Raw genomic sequence first — 25,939 nt, forward strand, 5'->3', positions numbered from 1 at the left:
ACGCGCATAGTTTTTGAGATATCGCTCTGAAATTTTGCACACGTTCTTTCCTCCGCAAAAAGCTGCTCATTTGGCAGAACTGCTGATATCGGACGATAGCATATAGCTGCCATACAAACTGAACGATCGATATCAAGTGTTTGTATGGAAAACTTTTTCAGTTTATAAGATATCTCCACGAAATTTAGCATAAGTTATTATCTTCAGCAATGGTGCAATTCCTGAAATTTTTCTTCAGATCCGATCACTATAGCATATAGCTGCCATACAAACTGAAGCATGAAAGTTCCTGTATGGAAACTTTTATATTTGTGAAGGGTATTATAGTTTCGCTGCACGCGTAGTTGAAAATTGTTCTTCTTTTGGTTTTTTTTCTATTTCCATGCCATTTTATAAATAATGTGATTTATGCTCAACTGAAAGGAAATGTTCCGTAGGCAGCTGCTTGGCAACACTAAATACTCTGATATACATATGAGCCAAATATTGCACAGCACATATGTATACGGATACAAGTGGGCATACAACTGAATATTACAGGCTTGTGCAAAGTATAGCGCTGCACACGAGAGTAGCTCAAAATGTTTAGAGATTATTACATATAAGCATATTGCTAACGATATATTGTTATATTTTAGTCGACTTTTAGGCGTGCGGCATAGCTCAGTGCTATTTGTGCTAGACAAGCTCTCTGCTAGCTTTTGTTTTTGTCTTCTCTGTTTTCAAATGAAAAGCTCTGCTTTAGTGTTGAGCTGTTTAGTCGAAGAGAGCGAAACCTATATCATCGTCTTCCTCGGACTCCTACACCTCCTTATTGGCTTCTTCCTTCTTTTCGGCAGTAGCGCCAGCACCAGCACACACACAAAGCAATTTTGTTCGTTCAACTTGTATGGAAACTATATGCTATAGTTCTCCGATATCGGCAATTCCGACAAATGAGCAGTTTCTTGGAGAGAAAAGGACGTGTGCAAAATTTCCCATGGATATCTTAAAACCCGTATATACAGACCGACAAACATATGGAGATGACTAAATTAATTCAGCTCGTAATGCTGATCATATTATAGGGTACTTTCTACAGGATATTTCATACTTCGTAGCAAACTTAATATACCCTGTTCTGGGTAAAAGCAAAAGAAGAAATTATAATATTATTTTTTTTTACCAAAATCTTGGTGATAAACGTTAACATAGATTTTGTTTGAGTTAATGCAAACTTCTCAAGAAGAAATCGCATATCCCATATAGCCTATAACAAGTTTCCAAAGGTTCGTCTACAGTTAGCTTGCTCAGCGAGAGAATAGTCTCTAAAAAATCTGAGATTAATTTTATCCACATATCTTAAGCAGGAAAAACGTCTCTGGTTTATTTTTTATTCTAATTTGGCTGAACACTCGTAGTTAATCTTTTGCGCCCTCAATTCGAAGTATTTCTATGTTTTGAACATAGACGCTTTTCTCTAGTCCAAAACTCTCTCTATTTCTCTCTATCTTCACTAGCAGTAGCAGCAATTTATGTCCATACTAAGCTTGCCTGACCACGGTGGAATTGTCGAAAATTGTAAAGGCGCGGATAGGGGAAACACATGAGCTCAGTAAGCGTTAAGTTGCGAAAGACCACTGCTCCAGAGTGGAACGTAATAGGTCCATTCAACTTCTAGCTTAGTTCACATGGTCGCAATAATAGGTGTCCTAACTGAACACTGGCCCATTATAATTTTGGAGGACACAACCTGTCAAAGTTGGATGAAAATGAGGTGCAAACATCTAGACACTTTCTCCTTCACTGTCCAGCTTTCGACAGACTAAAGTTGAAGTATTTAAATTGCCATACTTTTTACGAACCCGTCGAATTCGCTGGAATTGTTATTAGCCGCCTCAATAAATTTGTGTCATGCTCTAGGCGCTTTGTAGATATGCGACGGTCTTTTTGATCAATACTTAAGAGTTCTGGGCATCACAACGGCAAGGCGTCTCTAGCTGTCCTATTGGGATTATGCGTGACGGCGTGGGAAATCAGCTTACTTACCTTACCTAACCTAACCTAACATAACTTAGTGAAAGGGATCCTTTCTGCGTAAATCTGAGCAGAGTAATTAAAAATCTACCCAGAAGAAGAGGGTAAACCAGAATAAGACCCACCCACCGGTTTGGCTACTTTATAAGACGCAATACCGAATCGTTTATAATACACGTAACTCTAGTGTTTTCCTTCTTTTATCATCTATTACTTCCTGAAAACTTAAGGAATCTAATCGAGGGTGCAAAGCCTCAATATAGACTAACAATTGTTTTTATAAACGATGAAAGAAAAATAATTTTGTTGGACATACGAAGTTTTTCCACATCCCAGTTTTACTATTAGGTTGTCCCTATCTCCCTTCCGCTTTTTTGCTCTTAATTCAATGCTTTATAAAAAGTGTTGCAGTGATCAGAGTTTGGTTACGTCTGCCGCTGGTTTTGTTGCCTTCCTGGTTGCCTGGAGCTAGGCTGAGCTTCAATTTCCATGCTAGTGCCTGGTCTTGAACTTAGACCCAGTTTCGTTGTCTCCCAACTGCAACAGGATCGAACTGTTGCTAGTCCGTCCCAGCCTTCGTCTTGATACTGTGGTATCTAGTATCAGTTGGCAACCTCGGAGACGATTTAGCTGGGGATTTTTGCCAAATAAAGTTAGACTTCCATATGTTAATGAGTGTGTGTTTGGCAATTGTTTGTTTACGACTCGAAATCATCGAAAAAGCTGAACAACCAGTTTGTTTGAAATTTTAAAATCAGAAGGTTTTCGCTAACTAACGCTTGCTGTGCTCGAGCGAAGCCCCTACATCCAAGAAATGCGACAACCTTGACAACGTAGCTAAGGACTCTACATTCTTCAAACTCACCACTACTTGTACCGACACGTGGATTTATGATTATTACGTCGAAAGTGTTCAATAATCTAGTGAATGGCACTCCAAAAATGTGTCGACTCCGAAAAAAACTAAATTCGTTGAAGCTACCAAAGGCCTTCCAGAGGCTTAAAGCCAAAGAAAAACAAGTAAGGAAGGGCTAAGTTGGGTGTCACTGAACATTTTATAGTCTCGCATGATAAAGTGATAATCGAGATTTCATTATCCGTCATTTACATATTTTTCAAATACTGTATTTTTGTGTATTGGTTCCTAATGTATATATTATATAGATAAGGCATCAGATGGAATTCAAAAGAGCGTTATATTGGAAGAAGGCGTGGTTGTGAACCGATTTCACCCATATTTCGTACATGTCATCAGGGTGTTAAGGAAATATTATATACCGAATTTCATTGAAATCGGTCTAGTAGTTCCTGAGATATGGTTTTTGGTCCATAAGTGGGCGAGGCCACGCCCATTTTCAATTTTTAAAAAACGCCTGGGTGCAGCTTCCTTCTGCAATTTCTTCCGTAAAATTTAGTGTTTCTGACATTTTTTGTTAGTCGGTTAACGCACTTTTAGTGATTTTCAACATAACCTGAACAACACCTTTGTATGGGAGGTGGGCGTGGTTATTATCCGATTTCTTCCATTTTTGAACTGTATATGGAAATGCCTGAAGGAAACGACTCTATAGAGTTTGATTGACATAGCTATAGTAGTTGCCGAGATATGGACAAAAAACTTAGTAGGGGGCGGGGCCACGCCCCCACTAATGCGATCCTTTGTGCCAAATTTCACTTTAATATCTTTATTTATGGCTTAGTTATGACACTTTATAAGTTTTCGGTTTTCGCAATTTTGTGGGCGTGGCAGTCGGCCGATTTTGCCCATCTTTGAACTTAACCTTCTTATGGACCCAAGAAATACGTGTATCAAGTTTCATCATGATATCTCAATTTTTACTCAAGTTACAGCTTGCACGGACGGCCGGACGGACAGACAGACATCCGGATTTCAACGCTACTCGTCACCCTGCTCACTTTGGTATATATAACCCGATATCTGACTCTCTTAGTTTTAGGACTTACAAACAACCGTTATGTGAACAAAACTATAATACTCTCCTTAGCAACTTTGTTGCGAGAGTATAAAAAAATAGAGTAAGCGTTGCCGTGCCTGTATTTACACAAAGCGAGCTTATTTTGATGGCGGTAATAAAGATTCGTATGAAAATTCTTGGAAATGTTAATTATATTTTCAGTCCCGATCAAATATCCGGTATACAATTTAAAGTCAATCAGAATGGTCACTGCTCTAACGACAGTCGGTTCTATATTATCGAAATGGACCCGAATTTTTAAGCGGCCAAGCACTGTCAACTCGACATCATGACTTCAAATTATGTGGGTAACGTTTTATACCGCTACAACAACAACATTCCGTCAAACGGCGGATATGAATAGATAGTTTAAAGACTGTTAACTCGACAATACCAGCTAACTAAGACCTAAGGTTTTCTTCGTTCGCTTCGATGGTATTATATATTGCCTTGACAAATAAACTCATGAAGTCTAAATCCTCTCTGTGAGTTTACGATGGCGTCATTTTAGCTCGAAAGCTTTGGGATCATTATAAATCTAGTGCTCGCGTTCTCTCTTTTAAGCAACAGTCACGATTTCTAACAAAGGGTTTTAGTACCAATATTGCCGCGCGGTATTCATACACTTGGTCACAGCAGTCATCTGAGATTATAGAAATATATTTCAAATAAATTTTCTATTACTTTTAGATGACTGATTTTTCTTTAACTTCCTCACATTCGCTCAGAGAACTTACAATATGTTTCTTTCTTTCGCAGGCAATTTGTTATCGTGTTCCAATGAAGGTGAAGTGGTGCAAATTACGGAACTGAAAATAACTTCAAAATGTTATCAGTGTACCTGCAAGGTGAGTTCAAATGCATGCAATAAAATTTTCGATATGTTTAATAAAGAATGATCCCTTTCGAGATTCCCTACTTAAAAAAAAGGCACAAAAACTTCAAATTTACTGGGGAATGTTCATTATTATTCGAAAAAACATTCTTTGGCATTTGTTTTTTGAATATTATATCTTTTAAAAGTTGGGCACGGCTACGTCTCTGATGGACCAATCCGTTGAGTCCAATTTTCGTTGACTAGTTCGAGCATTTCAACTGGTGGTGATGCTTTTCTTCAAGGCCTGAATCAAAGCGGGATTGTCATCTATGCGGTCGTTACGTTCTCACCGGCATCATTTTTGAAGAATTTTATTCCACTGGCCCACAAGCCTGACCAAACCATTGTTTTTCCTGAATGAAATGACAGATTTTGAATCTCTTCAGGTTCGTCTTCGCCCTAAATGCGGCAATTTTGCTTGTTTACCTACCACTTGAGCTAAAAGTGGACCGCATTGCTCAACAAAATTTGGTTCGAAAACTTTGGATCTTCTTGGTACTTTTCAAGAGCCCTTGGAGCGAAGCGATGTCGTTAGAAAAGATCGAGTTCAGTTTTTATATTGAAATTCAAGCAAATATTGTGACATTTTTTTATCCCATGTTACCAGCTGATGATTAGAATACTTATAAACGAAGTGACGTTCCAAAAAATTGTGGTTGTGATTCTGAGAGATTAGTTCACTCAAATTTCGTGGCAAACTTAATATACTCCATTGAGGGCATAAAAATACCACAAATTCCGCCAATATCTTAGATTTGTATGTGCTTCAGGTCATTCTTAGGCTTGCTGGCGCTTAACCTTGATGGCAACCAGTATAAAAGTAAATCCTTCAGTTCATTATTGCATCGGTAAAAGCAGTGATTATTCAAAAGCTCTCTCTCCCTCTTGGCTTTTCATAAGTATAGAGTTGTACTTCATAATTAGTTTGCGAGACATGGTCCAAGACAGATGCCTTTCATAGCTGCAACTGCTAGTCCTAACCAAGGAACTTCATAGTGGTCCGAAAAAGTTCATATAACCAGCTCGTTCTCACGCCACAAATTTGTAAGCTGTTTGTCAACTTAAGAAAAATTAATTGTATAAGTGCAAAGCATGTCCTTAAGTTTATTGCAATCATAACATAGAAACAAATCATGTTGCTATGCGCACAAAGCATTCACACACACACATTCACATTCGAAGTATTATGCAAGAAGAACTGCGTTCAAATAAGTACTCAACTATAATCTTGAGCAATCGCAAAAGGAAACGAGCATGCATCTATTATTATAGCACAATAGAGAGTGCGCAGTTAGGAATGCTTAGTAAATTATAGATTCCAAGTGCAGCCAGGTCTTTTGGCACCTGGTATGTCCAACAGCGTCGAAATTTTCCTCTTCCTCTGCTTCCCCAGGCGGGTACTGCATCGAACACTCTCGGAGCCGGAGTGGTTTCATCCATTCTGTCGGCCGAATTAATTCGCTGAACTAAATCAATGTCGTCGTATATCTCGAACAGCTCTTCGTTCCATCGACTGCGCCATTTTTAAAGATAGTCGGGATCATTCGCCATTGCCAATGCACAAGGGACCCAAAGGACCATAAATCTTACCCGAAACCCTTCTCTCGAAAACTCGTAACGCCGACTCATCAGATGTGTCATCGTCCATGCCTCTGCACCATATAGCTGGATCGAAATGATGAGTGACTTGTAGAGTTTGGTCTATGTTCGTCGAGAGAGGACTTTACCTCTCAATTACCTACTCAGTCCGAGGTAGCCCCCTCGTTGGCAAAGTATCACATATTCCTTGATCCCGACTGTCTTTAAAAATGATTAATGCAAAATAAGGGCTTGGTTGTAAATACAGAAGAGAGAAGTTCTGAGTCGGTGTTAGATACAAGCTCATCTAAATTGTTTGAATTGGAAACATATAAGACTGGATATAATAAAGCGTGTGAAATCATTTGAGCCAAGACACCGAGAAGGAAGTACTTACAACAGTCAGATCTAAGTAGCCGGAACGGACCCTCATTTTTATCCGACCAAGGGCGGTCAACTCGGCACCATTCCTCGAAATTGCTTCAGGAATGATTTCCGGCGCTATAACAATAGAAACGAAGTACCTTTCAAAGAGTCTTTGTAGTCAACCATATGCCAGTCACTCTGTCGTGTGGTTTCTTTTATATAACGCTGTCGACAATAAGTTGAGTTAGGTTAGTTTTCCAACTGATCTCGGTGACGGAGAAGTGAATTTTGCTTTCTTGTGAACATAAACAGATATGTTTTCTCCGGGTTCACCCCAGACCCGCTTGCTATTCCCAACTCTGGAGAGTATTGAAAGTGCTGCTCATAATACTGCTAATGGTCTGTAGACACCTACCCGTTATGAATATGACAATATCGTCCGCATATGCCACTATCTTAGGGGCTTTGTCGTCTAAGTTCCTTAGCTATTATTCACCAATAATATCCATAGAAGCGGAGAAAGCACTACACCTTGCGGAGTATCTCTACTGACTTCCTTGTCATTCTAGCGGCGTCCCATTTTGCTCTTATTACTCTAGAGGTCAGGAGGCTTCTGATCCAGCATTGTGTTGCATAGCAGGGTTAACACCTATTGAATGGATACTACTCAGATTAAATTCCGTAGAGACGTTGCTAATGCTCCAGAAATGTCCATGAATGCTCTAAGAGCGTATTTCTTCATACTCAAGAGCCGTTTCGATATGAAATACCAGTGTATGGAGTTCAGTCTCTACTAATCTGGAATGATTCCGTCTGGTACCGGGAGATTTGTATGAGTCAAATGAACGGATTCCACATTTTATTTTATTATTCGTAAAGATGTTTTCGAAAAAATTGACCGCCCTTACAGCCTGGAATGTGCACACTGACTAAGTCTTCAAATGAGTCCTGCTAGTTGTCCGTTCACTCTCCGCTACTTTTGCGAATCCAGGCCGGACGAGCCTTTTTGATAATAGGATTTTGGATAATAGGCTAATGTGCATTGGAAGAAATGTGCAATACTTTGGAATGAATATGTGGAGTCACACTTAGCCGCTGCTGCTTCAAAATTCCTTTAGGTGGACCTAGGCGCAATCTTTTGGGAAAAACAGCTCCCACGAGGCAAAACTAATATTTTGGTCCGCAATAAGCATATATTTGCTGGCGTGACACCCTTTTTAATAACTTTGTTGTTGTTGTGGTTGTTGTTGTTATAAATTCATATGAATTTGTTAACGCCATAAAGCACAGAATTGATTATAATTTATCCAGCCAAACGGACAGCGTCTCAACTTATTGCCAACTACACATGCTTGTGTGGGCATGTGTGTGTGTGTGTCTGTGTTCGTATTTAATGCGCTTAACTTTTGTGTTGTTGTTGTTATTCTTGTTGGTATTGCTAAAAATTGTATGTTGTAGACGGCTTTGCCGCTTCCATGAGCAGCCAAGTTATTGACCCAAATATTTGTCAACGCTAAAATTCATAATCTCAAATGACAGCAGACAAACGAAGCATGCACACACACATATGTATATGCATGTAAATGTATGTATATACATACATGAATAGTAGTGCCGGGATAGTAGTAGACGGAAGTTAATAAGGCGAGCATAGCGACGGATGTGTGAGTGTGTGCGAATAATGAATGATTTATATGCGAAAATCCGCTCAAAATAAGTCACTGCATTGAGACACACAAACACACACAATGCGCCTGCATGACTAGCGTCCTACTCCAGATCCTTGCTAGCCAGCCCTCCGCCCTTGAGGGCGCAACGCAAGCGCTTGGGGATGCGTAAATTTCATTGCGTGAGCTGGCGACTGTGTTCCTCCGCCAATATTCGCTTCGAACATGAGCATAATTCGTCGCGCAAACACACACACGCACGCATACTCATGCACTAAGGAGGGTTAGATGTGCAGTGCTAAGATTTACAAGTTAACCTCAAAGCAAATAATAAAGAAAGATGCTCGAAATAAATAAAATTAAGGGCAAACAGCTTGAACTGGCCAATGGCCATATTTTGCCCGGTTCTTGATCTCATTTACACAAAACCGTTATGATTTGCTTGCCATTTGTGTGAGTGTGTGTGTGTATGGATGTGTGCATGTGGACAGTGGTCAGCAGCGCCAAAGTGCAGCTCAATAAAGTAAATCAAATACAACAAAACACATATGTATTGGTGCACACACATACATATATGTAATAAAACATATTGTTGTTATTTATATATTCGTTACATTTCTTATACCCTGAACAGCGTGTACTTAAGTTTGCCACGAAGTTTGTAACAACCCAATGATGGAAAAAGCGATGGAAAAGCGATATAATAGAAACCACTCATATTGAAATAAAATGTGAGTTTTGGTTATAAAATTGTTAATATTGGTTATGAAATGGTTAATATTGGTTATAAAATGGTTAATATTGGTTATAAAATGGTTATATATTGATTATAAAGTGGTTATATATTGGTTATAAAGTGGTTACATATTGGTTATAAAATGGTTATATATTGGTTATAAAGTGGTTATATACTGGTTATATATTGGTTATAAAATGGTTATATATTGGTTATAAAATGGTTATATCTCACAGCGTTAGCCTAAAATTTTATGCTACATGTATGTATAATATGTAGCAAATCGTAAGCAATGAAAAACTCAGTTTCGACTGTTTTGACATACGTTGTTTTGCATTTTAGGTGACGATATATACATAAATATCGAGCCAAGTCGTTTTAGTTCTATCCGTCCGTCTGCATATACGCGCACAGTTTTTGAGATATCGCTCTGAAATTTTGCACACGTTCTTTTCTTCTCAAAGAGCTGCTCATTTGGCAGAACTGCCGATATCGGACGACTATAGCATATAGCTGGCATACGAGGTGAACGCTCAAAATCAAGTTCCTGTATAGAAAACTTTTTTATTTGACGAGATATTTTCACGAAATTTAGCATGAGTTATTATCTTAAGCAATGGTACAATACCTGAAAATTTTCTTCAGATCCGATCACTATAGCATATAGCTGCCATACAAACTGAAGCATGAAAGTTCCTTTATGGAAACTTTTATATTTGTGAAGGGTATTATAGTTTCGCTGCACGCGTAGTTGAAAATTTTTCTTCTTTTGGTTTTTTTCTATTTCCATGCCATTTTATAAATAATGTGATTTATGCTCAACTGAAAGGAAATGTTCCGTAGGCAGCTGCTTGGCAACACTAAATACTCTGATATATGAGCCAAATATTGCACCGCACATATACAAGTGGGCATAAAACTGAATATTACAGGCTTGTGCAAAGTATAGCGCTGCACACGAGAGTAGCTCAAAATGTTTAGAGGTTATTACATATAAGCATATTGCTAACGATATATTGTTATATTTTAGTCGACTTTTAGGCGTGCGGCATAGCTCAGTGCTATTTGTGCTAGACAAGCTCTCTGCTAGCTTTTGTTTTTGTCTTCCCTGTTTTCAAATGAAAAGCTCTGCTTTAGTGTTGAGTTGTTTCTTCGAAGAGACCGAAACCTATATCGTCGTCTTCCTCAGACTCCTTCACCTCCTTATTGGTTTCTTCCCTCTTTTCGGCAGTAGCGCCAGCACCAGCACACACACAAAGCAATTTTGTTCGTTCAACTTGTATGGAAACTATATGCTATATCGGCAATTCCGACAAATGAGCAGTTTCTTGGAGAGAAAAGGACGTGTGCAAAATTTCCGATGGATATCTTAAAACCCGTATATACAGACCGACAAACATATGGAGATGACTAAATTAATTCAGCTCGTAATGCTGATCATATTATAGGGTACTTTCTACAGAATATTTCATACTTCGTAGCAAACTTAATATAGCCTGTTGAGGGTAAAAGCGAAAGAAGAAATTATAATATTATTTTTTTTTTACCAAAATCTTGGTGATAAACGTTAACATAGGCTTTGTTTGAGTTAATGCAAACTTCTCAAGAAGAAATCGCATATCCCATGTAGCCTATAACATGTTTCCAGGAAAGGTTCGTCTATAGTATAGTTTGCTCAGCGAGAGAATACTTGTAGTCTCCAAAAAAAAACTCAGATGAATTCAGTGTAGATCCACCTATTTTAAGCAGGAAAAACGTCTCTGGTTTATTTTTTATTCTAATTTGGCTGAATACTCGTAGTTAATCTTTTGCGACCTCAATTCGAAGTATTTCTATGTTTTGAACATAGACGCTTTTCTCTAGTCCAAAACTCTCTCTCATTTTCTCTATCTTCACTAGCAGTAGCAGCAATCTACTTCTTTGCTAAGCTTGCCAGACCACAGTGGAATTGTGGGAAATTGTAAAGGCGCGGGTAGGGGACACACATGAGCTCAGTAAGCGTTGTTCAGCAACCAGCACTTGTCAAGTTGCGAAAGACCAATGATCCAGAGTGCAATTCAATAGATCCAATCAACTGCTAGCTCTTAACATGGTTTATATGGCCGCAATAATAGGTGTCTCAATTGTACACTGTCCCATTGACAATCCCGCGGTGGTGCTAAAGATCTTTGAGAATGCAACCTGTTAAAGTTTGATGAGGCTGAGGTGGAATTATCTAGACACTTTCTCCTCCACTGTTTAGCTTTACCCAGACTAAGTTTGAAGTATCTTAGTTGCCATACTTTTTACGCCGCCTCAATAAATTTGTGTCATGCTCTAGGCGCTTTGTAGATATGCGACGGTCTTTTTGATCAATACTTAAGAGTTCTGGGCATCACAACGGCAAGACGTCTCTAGCTGTCCTATTGGGATTATGCGTGACGGCGTGAGAAATCAGCTTACTTAGCTTACCTAACCTAACTCTCCTTTCTGCGTAAATTTGAGCAGGGTTATTAAAAACATACCCAGAAAAAGAGGGTAAACCAGAAAAAGAAAGTCACCCACCGATTTTGCTGCTTTATAAGACCCATTACCGAATCGTTTACAATACACCTAGCTCTAGTGTTTTCCTTCTTCTATCATATATTACTACCTGAAAACTTAAGGAATCTAATCGAGGGTGCAAAGCCTCAATATAGACTAACAATTGTTTTTATAAACGATGAAAGAATAAAAATTTTGTTGGACATACGAAGTTTTTCCACATCCCAGTTTTACTATTAGGTTGTCCCTATCTCCCTTCCGCTTTTTTGCTCTTTATTCAATGTTTTATAAAAAGTGTTACAGTGGTGGGATTTAGTTCAAATATGTGCCGTTTCGTTCGATAATCTGTTTCCATCTAGAGGGCAACTTCATAATACCCCCTCGTAGAAGCCCCCCTCCTTATTTGCGAAAAACTCGGACAGCCACTTTTCACAAGCCTCTTTTGAGTTCAACTTTACACCAACAAGGGCGTTCGCCATGGACATGAATAGGTGGTATTCACTTGGCGCTATGTCCGGGCTATATAGTGGATGCGATAAAACCTCCCATCCGAGCTCCCATAACTTCTGACGAATTATCAACGAAGTGCGTGGTCTGGCGTTGTCCTAGTGGAACACTACACGCTTCCTGTTGGCCAATTCTGGACGCATCTGGTCGATCGCATGCTTCAAGCGGTCCAGTTGTTCGCAGTAGATGGTAGAATTAAGCGTCTGGCGACATGGGAGCAGCTCATAGTAGATAATTCCACAATCCCAACCAAACACACAGCAAAACATTACTGGCCGTCAATCCGGCTTGGCCAATGTTTGGAACGATTCACCGACCTTCGACCACGACCGTTTTCAGTTGATATTGTCGTATGTGATCCATTTTTCGTCGCCAGTCATTATCCGCTTCAAAACTGGGTCCAGTTCGTTCCGTTTCAGCAGCATATCGCACGAATTTTTTTTTGCGTCAAATCTGCGGCACATAAACATCAAGCTGTTTTGTGTATCCAGCCTTCTGCAGATGGTTGAAAATGATTTGGTGACTAACTACCATCTTCTGGGCGATGTCACAAGATGCCACATGCCGGTCTAACACGATGTTTTCCATGATTTGATCGGTATTCATCGACACAGGTCTTCCGCCGGCTGGCTTATCCATGGTGTCGTTTTCAGCCGCTCTGAATCGTCGAGACCAATCCTCCGCAGTTAAAAGTGATAGAGTACCATCCCTCAAAAAACCATTAATCTCACGGAGCGTTTCTCTAGCAGATTTGCCTTTAACGAAGAAAACTTTAAAATAGCGCGAATTTTGACGTTAGTGAACTCCATGTTTACACGTCTATACCTGTTGAACGCAATATCCAAACTAATCATGCATAGCGTCGTTTTGTAGGTTATGTCAGGACCTTTTAAAGATGTATAGTATTGCCAGATACCAGCTCTGTAACGCTTTATACATAGCCGCGAAATTGAAAAGAAAAAGGCGGAAGAGAGATATTTGACAACCTGATATCTTTCAGTAACTTTCAAAAACAGTAGATTGATAGTTTTCGATTAGTTCAGAACGTATTTATTAGCATTTACCATCCATTAAAGCAATTATTGAGAACTTGACGTGATCTATAGTAAGTGTTTCCATAAATCTACAAAAAGGCATGCCAAACTCTAGAGAAAGTCAATATTAATAATGCTGACAACACTCAAGGCTGCGGTCTAACTACTTATCGAACTACTCTAGTAACCGTGTTAGCCGTATATCATCTTTCTCCTCTCTTCTACTTCGTAAAGTGTATGTATGTATGTATGTAGGTATTTATTTATGTGTGTGTGTTGAATGAATGTAGTAGTGTCGACTGAGCGCTGTGACAAATAAATTGCAGAGCTTAAAATCATCAGAGCGACTGCTGTTATTGTCGTTGTTGTTGGCATTACTTCTTTATTGCGTACATTTTTGGCAATTGCCGCAACTTGGAAAAATTGTGTAGTCAAGCATGCACACGACTATTTGTGAACACAATAAACTTAAAGGCATGGGTAAGCGTAGATGCAAGGCAATCCATGCAACTTCAGTTGTGGGAAAGTTCATGCAACCGCCTTAGGGTTGTATGTAACTGAATAATCCAGAATGCAGCCAGAAGTTGTTCATATCGAGACGTCGTCGTTGATTGGTTATTGTATACTCCTTGTTCCTGAAGTTGCAGAAGTGTCTGCCATTCCTTGAATGAATGTTGTGTACTCCTCGCCTTCATCGAAAGTCCAAGCATGAACAGGCTTTTTTTCTACCGCTTAACTGTCTCAGAGATTTTTCCAAGGTAATTTGAAAATATCACTCTTATCTAATTAGAGCCATTAAGTGTAGCATGTACCCCTGCATTTGCCGTTCCAACACACAGTAAACTATCTCTACAATTATTATAAGCGGCTGTTCTTGAAAACTTGCAGTTTAGTAAATAAGACTTGGATTAAAACAACATTTACCATCAGCTTAAGATTTTCAACATGAAATTCCTTAAGATCGAAGTTCAAGGTTTCCTTTGTAGACTTACTAAGTCTAATCCAAAAGACTACACACAGGTGATATTCTCTCCGGCAAACCTATCAAGAACTCAAATTCAACGAAACGATCTGTTTCCAAGTCATCCGTACTCGCCAAAGTCATTTTTTTTGTTTTTAATTTTTAATTAAATCAAAAATGAAATCTTTAGTTCCATAACTAATAAGATTTTCTATGGTAAAATACAGACTTGGAAAAGTTAGGTTATGTTTTGTTTGCCATAAGTTCTGTTACAAGTTCAGGCTCTGATAAAACTTAAACTATAACACATGTTTAGCTACTTTTATTCAATAATGCATATATTATGTGAACGATGTACAACATTTAATTTCAAATGGTCACCTATTGCTTTGACTCAAGGCCTCAAACTTGTCGGCCATTGATCAATAGCAGCACGTAGAGCTTCTATTGGTATTGACTATTTTTTGAGAATATCCAAACTCCTGTGGGCTATTCGACAATCCGTATTCTATAACTCTGACCACAAACTGTAGTCTAATGGACACAAATCTTCACTTTAAGACGGCCAATCAGCTATAGTTATGAACCAAAAAATATTTCTGGTTTTTGCCACGTTTGTTGGAGCAGAAACTTGCTGGAAGATCCAAGACTCTTCATCGATAGTAACAGGTCAATTGAAAAGTCTTCGGCCTACCCTTGTACACACATTTTATTAGCAAAACTCGTTTTCTTATAAAACATAGCTTCCTTTATGCATTGATTATGGCGACAGACCAAAATTTCGATACTATTTTTTTATTCAAATTCCTCCTTTGCTTCAAAATAGGCCTCAGTTTCGGCGATCGCCTCTTCATTCGACAAAAATTTCTTTCCAGTGAGCATTCTTTTGAGATCTGAGAACGGAAAATAGTCGCTCGAGGCCAGATGTAGAGAATACCGAGGTACGATAGTAACTCGAAACACAATTCATGAATTTTTGTTATCGTTTTCTCATAGCGTTGAACTTGTCAAAAGCTTTTGACACAGTCAATCACACAACGCTATTTGAGGACATCGAAAAATCTACGTTCCCTCTAGAGTTAAAGAGGTGGACTATATACTACCTGAACGGTCAGCAATCATGCTTCCTTTTTTGAGGTAAAACCTTTAAATTGAGAAGAATTAAAGGGCGGTTTCCGCAGGGTGGTGTCCTTTTCCCATCGCTGTTTAATTTCTACAGATGGAAACTCCTTCCTCGCCGAATGGAACCTAAGACTCTCCCTTACTTAATCCACAGCGACCATATTCACAAACTGGTCGAAGAAGTAAAGACTTAACCTTAATATTGCAGTCGATGGCGTTAAAATTTTCACTACTTCTAACTCAATAGCTATAAGATTTTAGGTGTACACTCGACAGCCTATTCTTCCCTCCTCACATGACAGCGATTATTGCTAAAGTGCAGAGCCGCAACAAAATCCTCAAGTCGCTAGCCGGCAGCATATGGAGAAAAGACAAAGAAACTTTGGTGGCAACATACCATACATAGCAATTGGCCGACCGGTCTTTAACTACGCCGAAACAATATGGTCGCCTGGATGTAGTGAAACGCAGATGAGAAAGCTACAGACATGTCTGAGCAATGCATTCCGGACTATAAAACGACTCCTCTTGATGTCTCCTATCGAACATCTGCACTGTGAGGCCCGCATGCTTCTAGTTAAGAAGCATAATGAACTTCTATCAAAGCAGTTTCTGTTGGGGTGTTTTCGTCGAAATCATCCCTGCCTCCTTGGAGCATCAAGAAGTTCTGCCTCAACTACGTCAACAACATAAAACAATACGTCGCACACACTTCGAACGCAACTAATTTCAGACATGCACTGACCGCCTTTCACCGTAGATCTATAAGCCCCTTCACCGACTCCCTCTCAGTGGCGTACTTGGAGTGAAACCACCACCCCTTGCAGACGAAGAGCTCGAGTTGCCACGAGAATCGAGATGACCCATGACGTGTGGAAAGCTGTCAAATTTATAGATCTTTTGAAGATTAGGGCTAACTAAAAACCATATTGATTTAATTCTAGTGGCGCCTTATATGTGTAAAGCCAGGTACTTTTCAGTTGACCTGTTAAGGTTAAGTTAGATGTCAAGTTATTTATTTTAAGTCAAATTCAAATCATGCTACGTTAAGTCAAATTACACTAAGATCAGAAATATGCAATATTTTTAACAACTTGCATAGAGTAATGATAAATATTTGGTATCTAAAATTGGCAGCCAAATACCCCCATTACAGCGCTCCCCAATTTAGTAAGCCGTAAGTTGGAAACGTGTAGCGCAAAATATTCACCAGCCACGGCGCCATGGCCACGCAAAGCCGTAAAGCACAAAAATTCATTATACAAAACACATTTGAAAGGCAGATTTCAGCAGCAACGACAAATTGAAGGGATTTTCATTAGTTCCTACTATTTATTTGTTGTTCCAACGGCTTGTTTTTGTTTCTCCTTCTCCTTCTGCAAACAATTTATCAATTTTTATTTAATTCGCCCGCGTCGAAAAAGAAACAACAAATGCGCGCAAACGCCTTTTGTTACGCGCTACGATTTCGTATGCAAAGCTTAAGCAGGCGGCGCGGCGTGATGTTGTTGCCGTGCGCCGGCAAGCATAGTGGCTGATCTTTCATAAACTCTCTCTGCCACTGACGTCGCGCTCTCTCTTTTCGCTATTTTAGATAAAACATCGATTTTTACGACGTCAAGGTCGTCAAACTAGTTTGTTGCTGTGACAATCATATTATTAAAACCATGACGTTGGCGATCGTTTGGCACACTTGGCGCCGTTTTGAAGTCGGGCGCGCGCGCACATTCGCACGCACACACAGCAACATACATATGTGTATGCGTGTGTGTGCGTTTTTATGTGAGTGGTTAGTGATTTTTCTATTTTGCTAACCACATACTTTGTTCTATTGATCGGTGCTCTTGGTGTGCGTGTGTGTGTTTGTGTGTGTGGCGAGATTTCTTCGACCATAAATGGAAGTTGAACTCGAGACATAACAATAACAACAGCAGTAGCTATAGAAATTTCTCAACAGCTCGCGGTTATCAGCGCGACAAACATCCGTCTCACTGTGCGCAGTCACTCGGCGCTTGGCGGTATTTAGCTCGCAGCGTTAACCTAATAGCAGTGTCTGCGCGCGCGCGCCAAGCTTCGCTAAACAACGTGACGCTGCTGGCGTTGCTCGCAACGAAAGCGCTAAGCGTCAAGTGCACTTTTGCATGCGACGGCGGCTGCAACGTGAGAGTGTCCTAAAGCGTCACTCGTTGCGCGTCGTTCGCAATGCTGGGCGCCAATTCCACGAACTAAGTTAGCGCCGCGGTAAGCAAGACGTCAGCGGCACAGAATCCTATCACTGAAACGATTGACGTTTCACATGTCCGCGCTCAAGTTAAAACCCAGCGCGCTACTCAATTGTCGTTTGTTTTCCAGCACTGCTTGCGGTGTTCAGCTCGACGCCTGCCAGCGCGCATTAATAAATCATGGCGCGCTTGATATGTTGATGCCTTTAAGTGGCGCTAAGCTGCTTTCCTAAGTAGCTGAAATGCTGCAAATGACATAGAGTAGCCTAAAAAAAGCGCCAACAAAACAGCCAAAACACTTTTTTGAACGCGCCGCATGCCATTAACTATCATATGCGCTAGCGTAAAGACGCTGGCGCGCAGGCGCATACCAAATTTTAGACTGCGCTTTCTGTTTTGTGAATTTTCTATGCTCCTACTAACAAAATAGCATAATATACATGACTATTTAATTTGTGTTTACTTATGCACTTCGGCAGGCGTTCAGTTTTTTCTGGGTTTAAATTACTCGTTTTAGTATTTGTTTTCAATGCGCGCTCTGCAAAACCATTGCTTGTATGGTCGCGCTCACTAACACTCAGCGCGCGCTCTGGCTTGCTCTACCGCCGCGTTCCACTGCGCCAACGCTGGCAACCCTATAGGACGGCGCGTTGCCGCGCTGATCAGCGCTATTAACATTCAACCCGCCAATAATTTTTTTAAGTGGGCGTAACCAAAAACACGCTGGCGCCACCTTCATTGTTGACGTTGTCTGTACAACAACAATGGCAAGCACATGCGGCGCGCACACATTTTGTTATTGTTATGAATATTAACTTGATTTGCTGGCCGTTTTATTAACTTTTCTTTTGTTTTGTTAATATGTCGCTCATGACGCGCGGTTTTGCGCCGGCTCTTGGCGCTTACCAAAAATCGCCTTTACTTTTGTTACAAGACGGCGGCGCTTAAAGCGAAATCGGATCATTACGCAGTGGATTCGTAAACAATTTGAGCTGGATTTGTAATCGAATTTATGTTTTGACTGTTGGTTTTGTTGTTGTTGTTGTTGTTTCTGTTGCATGTGTGGCTGTGTGGTCTTCTGTGTGTGTATTGCCAGCGGCAGGGACGCATGCGCATGGCGTTTGTTGCAAGCTTATGCGCGCTGCACCGGCCAAATTGGATTTAATGGCGTTATATGTGTGTATATATGCAAAAGTGTGTGTACGCACAATTATTTTTTTTATTTTTTTAATTTTTTTATTTTTTTAAATATATATTTTTTTTTTTGTTTTTTTTTATTTTCTTTTTAATTTGTTTTTTTACGCAGCGTGCTATCTTTATCTCCATTTATATATTTAATATACACATATACACTCTCATACATACACACATACAAACACGCATACCTGCACTTCGCCACGCGCTCGTTAATTTGTCGACTCGTAAAATTCATTTTATGCTTATATGAAATTATTATTCTTCATAAAATTAAAATTATGGCTTCATCTCGCCACTTTGACACAAAATGCTATGGCGTCTATGGCTGAATAAGCAGCTGCATGCAAACACACACACATACATACAGCTATGAGCATTAATACTAATTCTCCGTAAAGCTAATCATAAAGTCATAAAGCGTTATGTAAATAAATACATTGCATATAAATCGGCGCTTTAAGCTTTCTAACGAAATATAGTATAGAAAAAGAAGAAGAAGCAGCAACAGCAGCCAAAATAAAATTTAACTAATTCTTAATCTAAAATTTTAAATCGAAATTATTTAATTTATATGTAAATGCATATACGTAGTACATATGTGTGCATATGTATGTAGTCTCACACACTTATATGTATGTGTGTATGTGTGCGTATGTCTATTTATATGCCTATAAGTAAACTTAATCCGCGCATTTATATGCGTCAAAGCGTGGCGAATCGGCATTACCTGTTCTATTTGCCTGCTTATGCATATTTATGTGTGTGTGTGTGTGTTTCTTAAATCATCGGGTCAGGTTACCGAAACTCTAAAAAAAAACAACGACGAGCGCACAGGTACTATTTATTGAAAATTCGTACGGAAATTTATGGAATTGATTTCTTTTGTTGAACGCAGACACAGATTGGTATAAATAATAATACAATAATAATAATAATAACCGCAACAACAATAATAATATTGTTAAAAGTAATAACAACTACAAAAGATAAAAAAGTATTGCACCAAAAATCATAAATAAAAATATTTTTATACAAAAACTTGATTTCGATCGTTCCTTTTGTATGACAGTTATATGCTATAGAGATACGATATTTGCCGTTTCAAAAATTGCGTTTCCGAAATTTTAAATAAAACGCGTATATAATTATTCCTCAATATTTATTTTGTCGCCTTCAAAGTAATCCACACCACATGTAACACACTTATGCCAACAATTTTCCAGTCCTCAAAACACTTTCCATAAGTACTTTTTGGAATGGTCTTCAGCTCCTTCAGCGAATGTTGTTTTATCTCTTCGATCGACTGAAAACGGATTCCACGAAGCGTCAATTTTAATTTGGGAAACTAGAAAAACTCACACGTAGCCAAATCTGGTGAATTCGGGATTCATTGCGTTTTGGGCTTTAAATTTTGTCATAATCGTACTATTTTTGAAAAAAAATTCAGCTTTATCGGGACGAGTCGAGCATGAACGCGTTTCACACGCAAAATATCCATTAAATCATTCGAATGGACTCGCGAAAGATGTCGAGCTCTCTTGCTCTCTCTCTAACAGTTGCCTGACGAGTTTTAAGCACCATCATATCCTTCACTTTTTTAATATTTTCATCAGTTGGAGAGCTCGAAGATCGTCCAGAAAGAGGCATGCCTACAACGATCTCTCGGCCATCTCTGAAGACTTTGTACCCTTCGTTGGCTTGTGTTTTTGATAAAACTGAACCACCGTAAAACTTTTACAACAAAAATTTCCAGAAAACTATTTTAAACTCGGTCTTTGCGACGCTTTTCCGGTGACAACTCAGAAAAAAGTTGCACCCGTGTTGGCAGGCCAACTCCTTACAGGATCATCTAAAGTGAAACAAATACGTGTTTTAGCTAAAACCTTAACTTAGAACTTTGACGAAGGAACAAAAAACTGAGAATTGGAGTTTTGGCAGACATTTATACAAAAACATAAAATTGTCAGTTAAAATTTCACGACATTTTTTGTTTTGTCAAACAATATTGTAATCGAAAAAAATCCTTCATCGAAGTGTTTAAGAATTGTATATCAAAAACCTGTGTAAAATTTCATGAAGATCGATTGAGTAAATCTTGCCAACCGATTCCAAAAACGCAGTTTCGAAAAAACGCGTTTAAAGGCTAGCTTGGCTAGCCTCGAACGCACAAGTTCTCTAGGCTCTAGAGCTGTTGTACAAGTAGAATTTAATTCGATTTTTTGAAACCCATGTAACCCTTTCTACAGCTGCTGTAAACAAACTGGTTGAGAGATCGCGCTCATACTTATTTGGTATAGTAAGGGCCCTACTAACTTAGCAAAATACATTTTTGGAAATATTATTTACCCGGGGAATTTAATTACAATTTCCGGGTGCTTTTTGGTCACAAAAAAAAACCCACAAAATAACTTTGTATGACTGTAAAGTGAAGTTGATCGAGATAGCAGGCACTCTACAGATATCAACTGAACGTCTACATCATAACAATCAAAAATATTTGGGTATGAGAAAGTTCTGTGCAAATCGCTGAAAAACGATCGCATTTGAAGAAAAAGAAAGTGCTGTTTGTAACAAGACAATCCACCGTGACATAAGTAAGTGAAAGTGATGGCAAAATTCCAAGAATTGGAATTCAGCATCCAGCGTATTCTGCAGATCTGTGACTATATCCTGTACTCAAATCTCAAAAAATTTCTCGCTGGAGAGAAATTTTCATCGAATGAAGAGGTGATCGCCGAAACTGTGGCCTATTTTGAAGCAAAGAACAAATCTCACGACAAAAATGGTATCGAAAAGTTGGAGGGCCGCCATAATCAATATATCATCCTTGAAGGGAACTGTGTTGAATAAAAAAAAAACGAATTTTGCCAAAAAATGGTAGGCCGGCGGCTTTTCAATGGACAAGTTAATATATTGGCTAACTACTGTGCTCAATTTACTACTGGTTCTTCTCAGTTAAAGAAGTATTTTTTTATTTCTAAATTATTTCAAAATCACTTTCAATTTATCAACCCTGCTAGGAACCGAATACATTTTTAATTTGACTTTGACTAAAAAGATCCGGTAGGACTAATTAAGTTCAAGTGTAAGTGATTATATATTTCGGATTTGTTGATTAGTGTATACTTAGTTCTTATTTGTAAGATTCTTTTCCAACCGAAAAACCAAAAAAATATATTCCGATAGTGGTAGCTAATCAAGTATATAGCTGTTATAAAAATATTTCTCATAAAACACTTTCAAGGTGGTATAAAAGGTCACCACAGAGATGATCAGAGTAGTAAGCACCAATTTTATTTGCAAGTTGAAGCTTGAAACAATTTCAAGATACTATTTGAATAGTTAGCGAAATATCTTCAGAGGTTTTACTTGCTATCGACAGGTATCCACCGACCTTCTCTGTAATACTTACAAATATAGTATGTACGGGTGAAGTTATTGACGTATTATAGATATATTATTAAAGTAGCAACGATATTGAAGAACCATTCGTCCCCCGTTCTTTTAACTTACTCAAGTGGTAATCACCGTATTTGTGCAGTACTCTTGTTGACTGAGTCAAAACCGGTGTACATTTTCTTCTTAGTCTCCATCTTATGCCACAACTTAAAGCTCTCGCACATAGCAAGAAGCTAATTAATCAGATTACATTGTGTTTGTTTTTATTTTATTTTATTTTTTCTTATAAAAAGTTCTGGCCAAAATCATCTGTGGCGCATTAACCTTTTTATCAATTTTATTTTTTCCGCTTGCAATCCGCTCTGTTGTTATACTTTGTCAGCCAATGATTGCAATCACAAGAACTGACTCGGTTTGACATATTTTCATAAGAGCTTTTAAGTATCTCTTAATTAAAAAGATAAATCTCTTAATTAAAGTTATGCTCTGTAAAGTTGTGCTGCTTGTAGCAGAGAGATAATAAGATAAACTTAATCGAATGCAAAGAGACGCCAGACAAGATTTGCATATTACTTAAGCGCCAGTCATAAGAGAGACAGACTAACCAACAGACAGAAAAACAAGCGGCGCACATTAACCCAGTACTAAATAAAATAGAACTGGTTGGAGAGTAGTGGTAATTGTCTGCGGATAGTGAATACACTTTGAGTAAAGCAAAAAACAGGAAAATTGTAACTTCCTTAAATGTACTTGATTTTGATCGTGGTCCGATGTGAACATTTTAATCGGAGATTATACCCTTGCTTCAGACAATAATTTATTTATAATTTCATGAAGATATCTCTACCAATGAAAAAGCTTTCCATGTAGACAGATGGCAGAGAATAGATAATAAATGAAGTTTGTACCGCGACCTAAGGTCTATTGAGCTCTTCCCTAAGTCCCAACGACTTACATAGCCCCAGCACATTGATAAATTCCAATATACTGCTAGGTGCTATTATGCCGTTGTGATAACTATTGGGAAACATGAATCCAAGCTCCTTAATCCTGCGTCTGCAGACTACTGTGTAGTCTCTCAGCCCTACCGGGAGTTTCCAGCTCCAGGTCGCAGACCCGGCAGTTTGCACAGGAGGCTAAGCTCATGTAAAATAAGTGCTTCTTGAGCTTACAATGGCCAGTGTAGAGAATAGCCGGCATTTGTTTCTTGGGAGAATATTTGCATTTTTGAACCTGCTGAGGTTGTAAACACCCATTAGCAATTTGGCCTGGCGCATGTCTTGGAGTTGTTGCCAATACTTCTCCCTATCTATTCTTTTCTCCCTGCTGAACAGCTCCTATATGATATGAGAACCAACCGCAATAAAGTGTCCCGGTACTACCATTTTGGTGGAAGCTGCAGAGCCGAACTCGTCAGCCAATTCATTCCCGACTATATCCTTGTGAACGGGCACCCAGATAAGGTACACTTTGTTACGAACTGATAGCCTGTTCAGCCGTACTATATACACTCCTGCTGTAGTAGCGATTTAATCTCATAAGCAGAGATCGCTTTAGGTGAAGCTTAAATATTTCTAAGTATGACGATACTTTCGTTACTCGGTAGAGATTTATCTCTACATGCCGACTTATAGCAAAGACTTTTGCTTGGAATATGCTCGGAAAACTTCACACAGATATAGAGAGTTTGATACATGGTCCTGCGACTGCCGCACCAATTTCTTCCGACGTTTTCGAACCGTCGGTGTAACACTAGATGACGCTATCCCTAAGCAGTAGTTCGACAGTGAAATATTTTCATGCAGCCTTACTGCTAAGAATAACTTTAAACTTTCCAGTAAAGTTTACCCTTTTGGGTGCCATGCAGCATCACTCTCACCGGTTGGGAGGTGCCAGGTGCACCATGACTAGGTACCTGCGGTTTTGCAGAAAATGCAGGTGATTCCGATCGTTCAGTTTGTATGGTCCATTTTCAGTAGTCCCAAAGCGGCGATTCCAACAAAAAAGGACGAATAAATAAACAGAGAGAAGGACATGGATAAATTGACTCAGCTCATTTCGCTGATCATTGTATGTCCGACGCTTCCGTCTAGATGTTAGAAACTTCGACAAACTTAAAAGCTGGAAATAATGATGTGATAAATAAGCTTTGTATTTATAGCTTCTCAGTCTTTGTTGTTATAAGTACAGCTTGGTATCCCCTCAAGTACGAGTTCTTATAAATGTGATCTACGCAACGGTCATATGGCATTGGAAATGGATAAGCAAGCAGTCATAAGTCAAAACTGAAGCTGGAGGAGAAAAAGAGACTTGAAATCCGACCAACTTAAAACATCAAGAGCAGCTAACCGCCTCTTCACTTAGTCTTAACTAGCAATTGGGGTGTATTAAGATCAAAAATGTGATAGAAAAGGGGGCGTTAGGAATACATTTTTAGTACGGTCTTTTGTTTTCACGATATCTCACATATTCTAACACCATTAGGGTCACCAGACTTGCATCTATTGATAGATCACCAGCTTATGAAAGCGTAGTGAATAGTCCAAGATTTTAGCTTGGCTGACGATTACTTCAAAAACAAACAGCTATCGGCTCTACAATTATAGCTTTGTACTTATATTTCTGTCTAACATCATTTTGGGGATGTGGCAATCGTCTGATTTGAGTCTACATACATTTTCCTATATACTTGTTATTTATAATTATTTCATATATCTTTGTCTTTTATCTTCTCTCATTTTGTGCAAATTCTTTACAGAATGGATTTGTAAACTGTGAAAAGGGAAGCTGTCCACCGATTGACGATTGCTATCTATTGGATCCAAAACCGCGTGACACATGTTGTAAAAAGTGCAAAGGTGAGTGAGTGAGGCATAATTTTTAGATTAGCTGTCAGGTTCCATGAAATCCAATGAGTCATTTTCCTGCGGGAATATAGTATAGTAATATATAGTGGCTAAGTGCTTTAGATGGAATTCCCTACCATCCCATCCCCTCTCATATAACCCGAGAGCATTCATCATGATGCGTCAAACGTTGCACCTCATTACTAATGATGAATCATATACTACTATATACCATAAAGTATAACCACAAACTCATTACAAATAAATTTAAGTAAGATAGAACTGTTTCTCTTGTTTCCTGCTCTTTCAGGTTGCATATACCGTGGTATACCATACCCAAGTGGCTCTGAGTGGGCTGATCCCGAAGATCCGTGTAAGACTTACAAATGTGTGGCCAGTGTTGTCACCGAAACGACAATGAAATGCTTCAATCAGTGCGACGATGAACACGTCATACCGCCAAAACCCGGTGAATGCTGTCCGACGTGTCAAGGTAAGTGCTTAAAACAATAAAAAATTACTAAGGATGCTAATCCCGTGTAAACTAAGAAAATGGAGCTTGCTTAATAGCGTCTACTCAGTGATAGTGTCATCATAACTTAAGATAGATCTGTAATCAAGTGAGACACTGATTAATCTATGTATATTAATCCAAAAACTAGTGAAACTAAAATCAGGAAGTCACACTAAATCAGTTCTCAGTACCAAAGTCACATGTTTTTAGAAAAGTTGCTAGTTTTTTCAGAAAAAGAAATTAACCTAAAATGCTCTAAATGTTAGAATATTTTAGGTTATATAAGAAAAAATTCGACTTATACGATCGGAACAATTTTTGGAGCACCCCGTTGTCTAAAAACTTCTAAAGAGTTAGAGAGAGCTTACGGTGGAACATTAGTACTTATTTATGTTAAA

General features: G+C 38.9%; 1 protein-coding gene across 1 annotated transcript in view; it reads left to right on the plus strand.

The window, feature by feature from the left end:
• The window catches only part of LOC120770032 (BMP-binding endothelial regulator protein), a 54,884-nt gene that overhangs the window by 23,447 nt on the left and 5,498 nt on the right, over window positions 1-25,939 (plus strand). Inside the window, exons 3-5 of the mRNA XM_040097142.1 lie at window positions 4,721-4,840; window positions 24,940-25,039; window positions 25,338-25,520. Coding sequence (XP_039953076.1) covers window positions 4,721-4,840; window positions 24,940-25,039; window positions 25,338-25,520 — 403 coding nt within the window. The remainder of the gene's footprint in view (window positions 1-4,720; window positions 4,841-24,939; window positions 25,040-25,337; window positions 25,521-25,939) is intronic.

Source organism: Bactrocera tryoni, chromosome 3 (genome assembly GCF_016617805.1).
Source record: "Bactrocera tryoni isolate S06 chromosome 3, CSIRO_BtryS06_freeze2, whole genome shotgun sequence".
In the NCBI taxonomy this organism is placed as follows: domain Eukaryota; kingdom Metazoa; phylum Arthropoda; class Insecta; order Diptera; family Tephritidae; genus Bactrocera; species Bactrocera tryoni.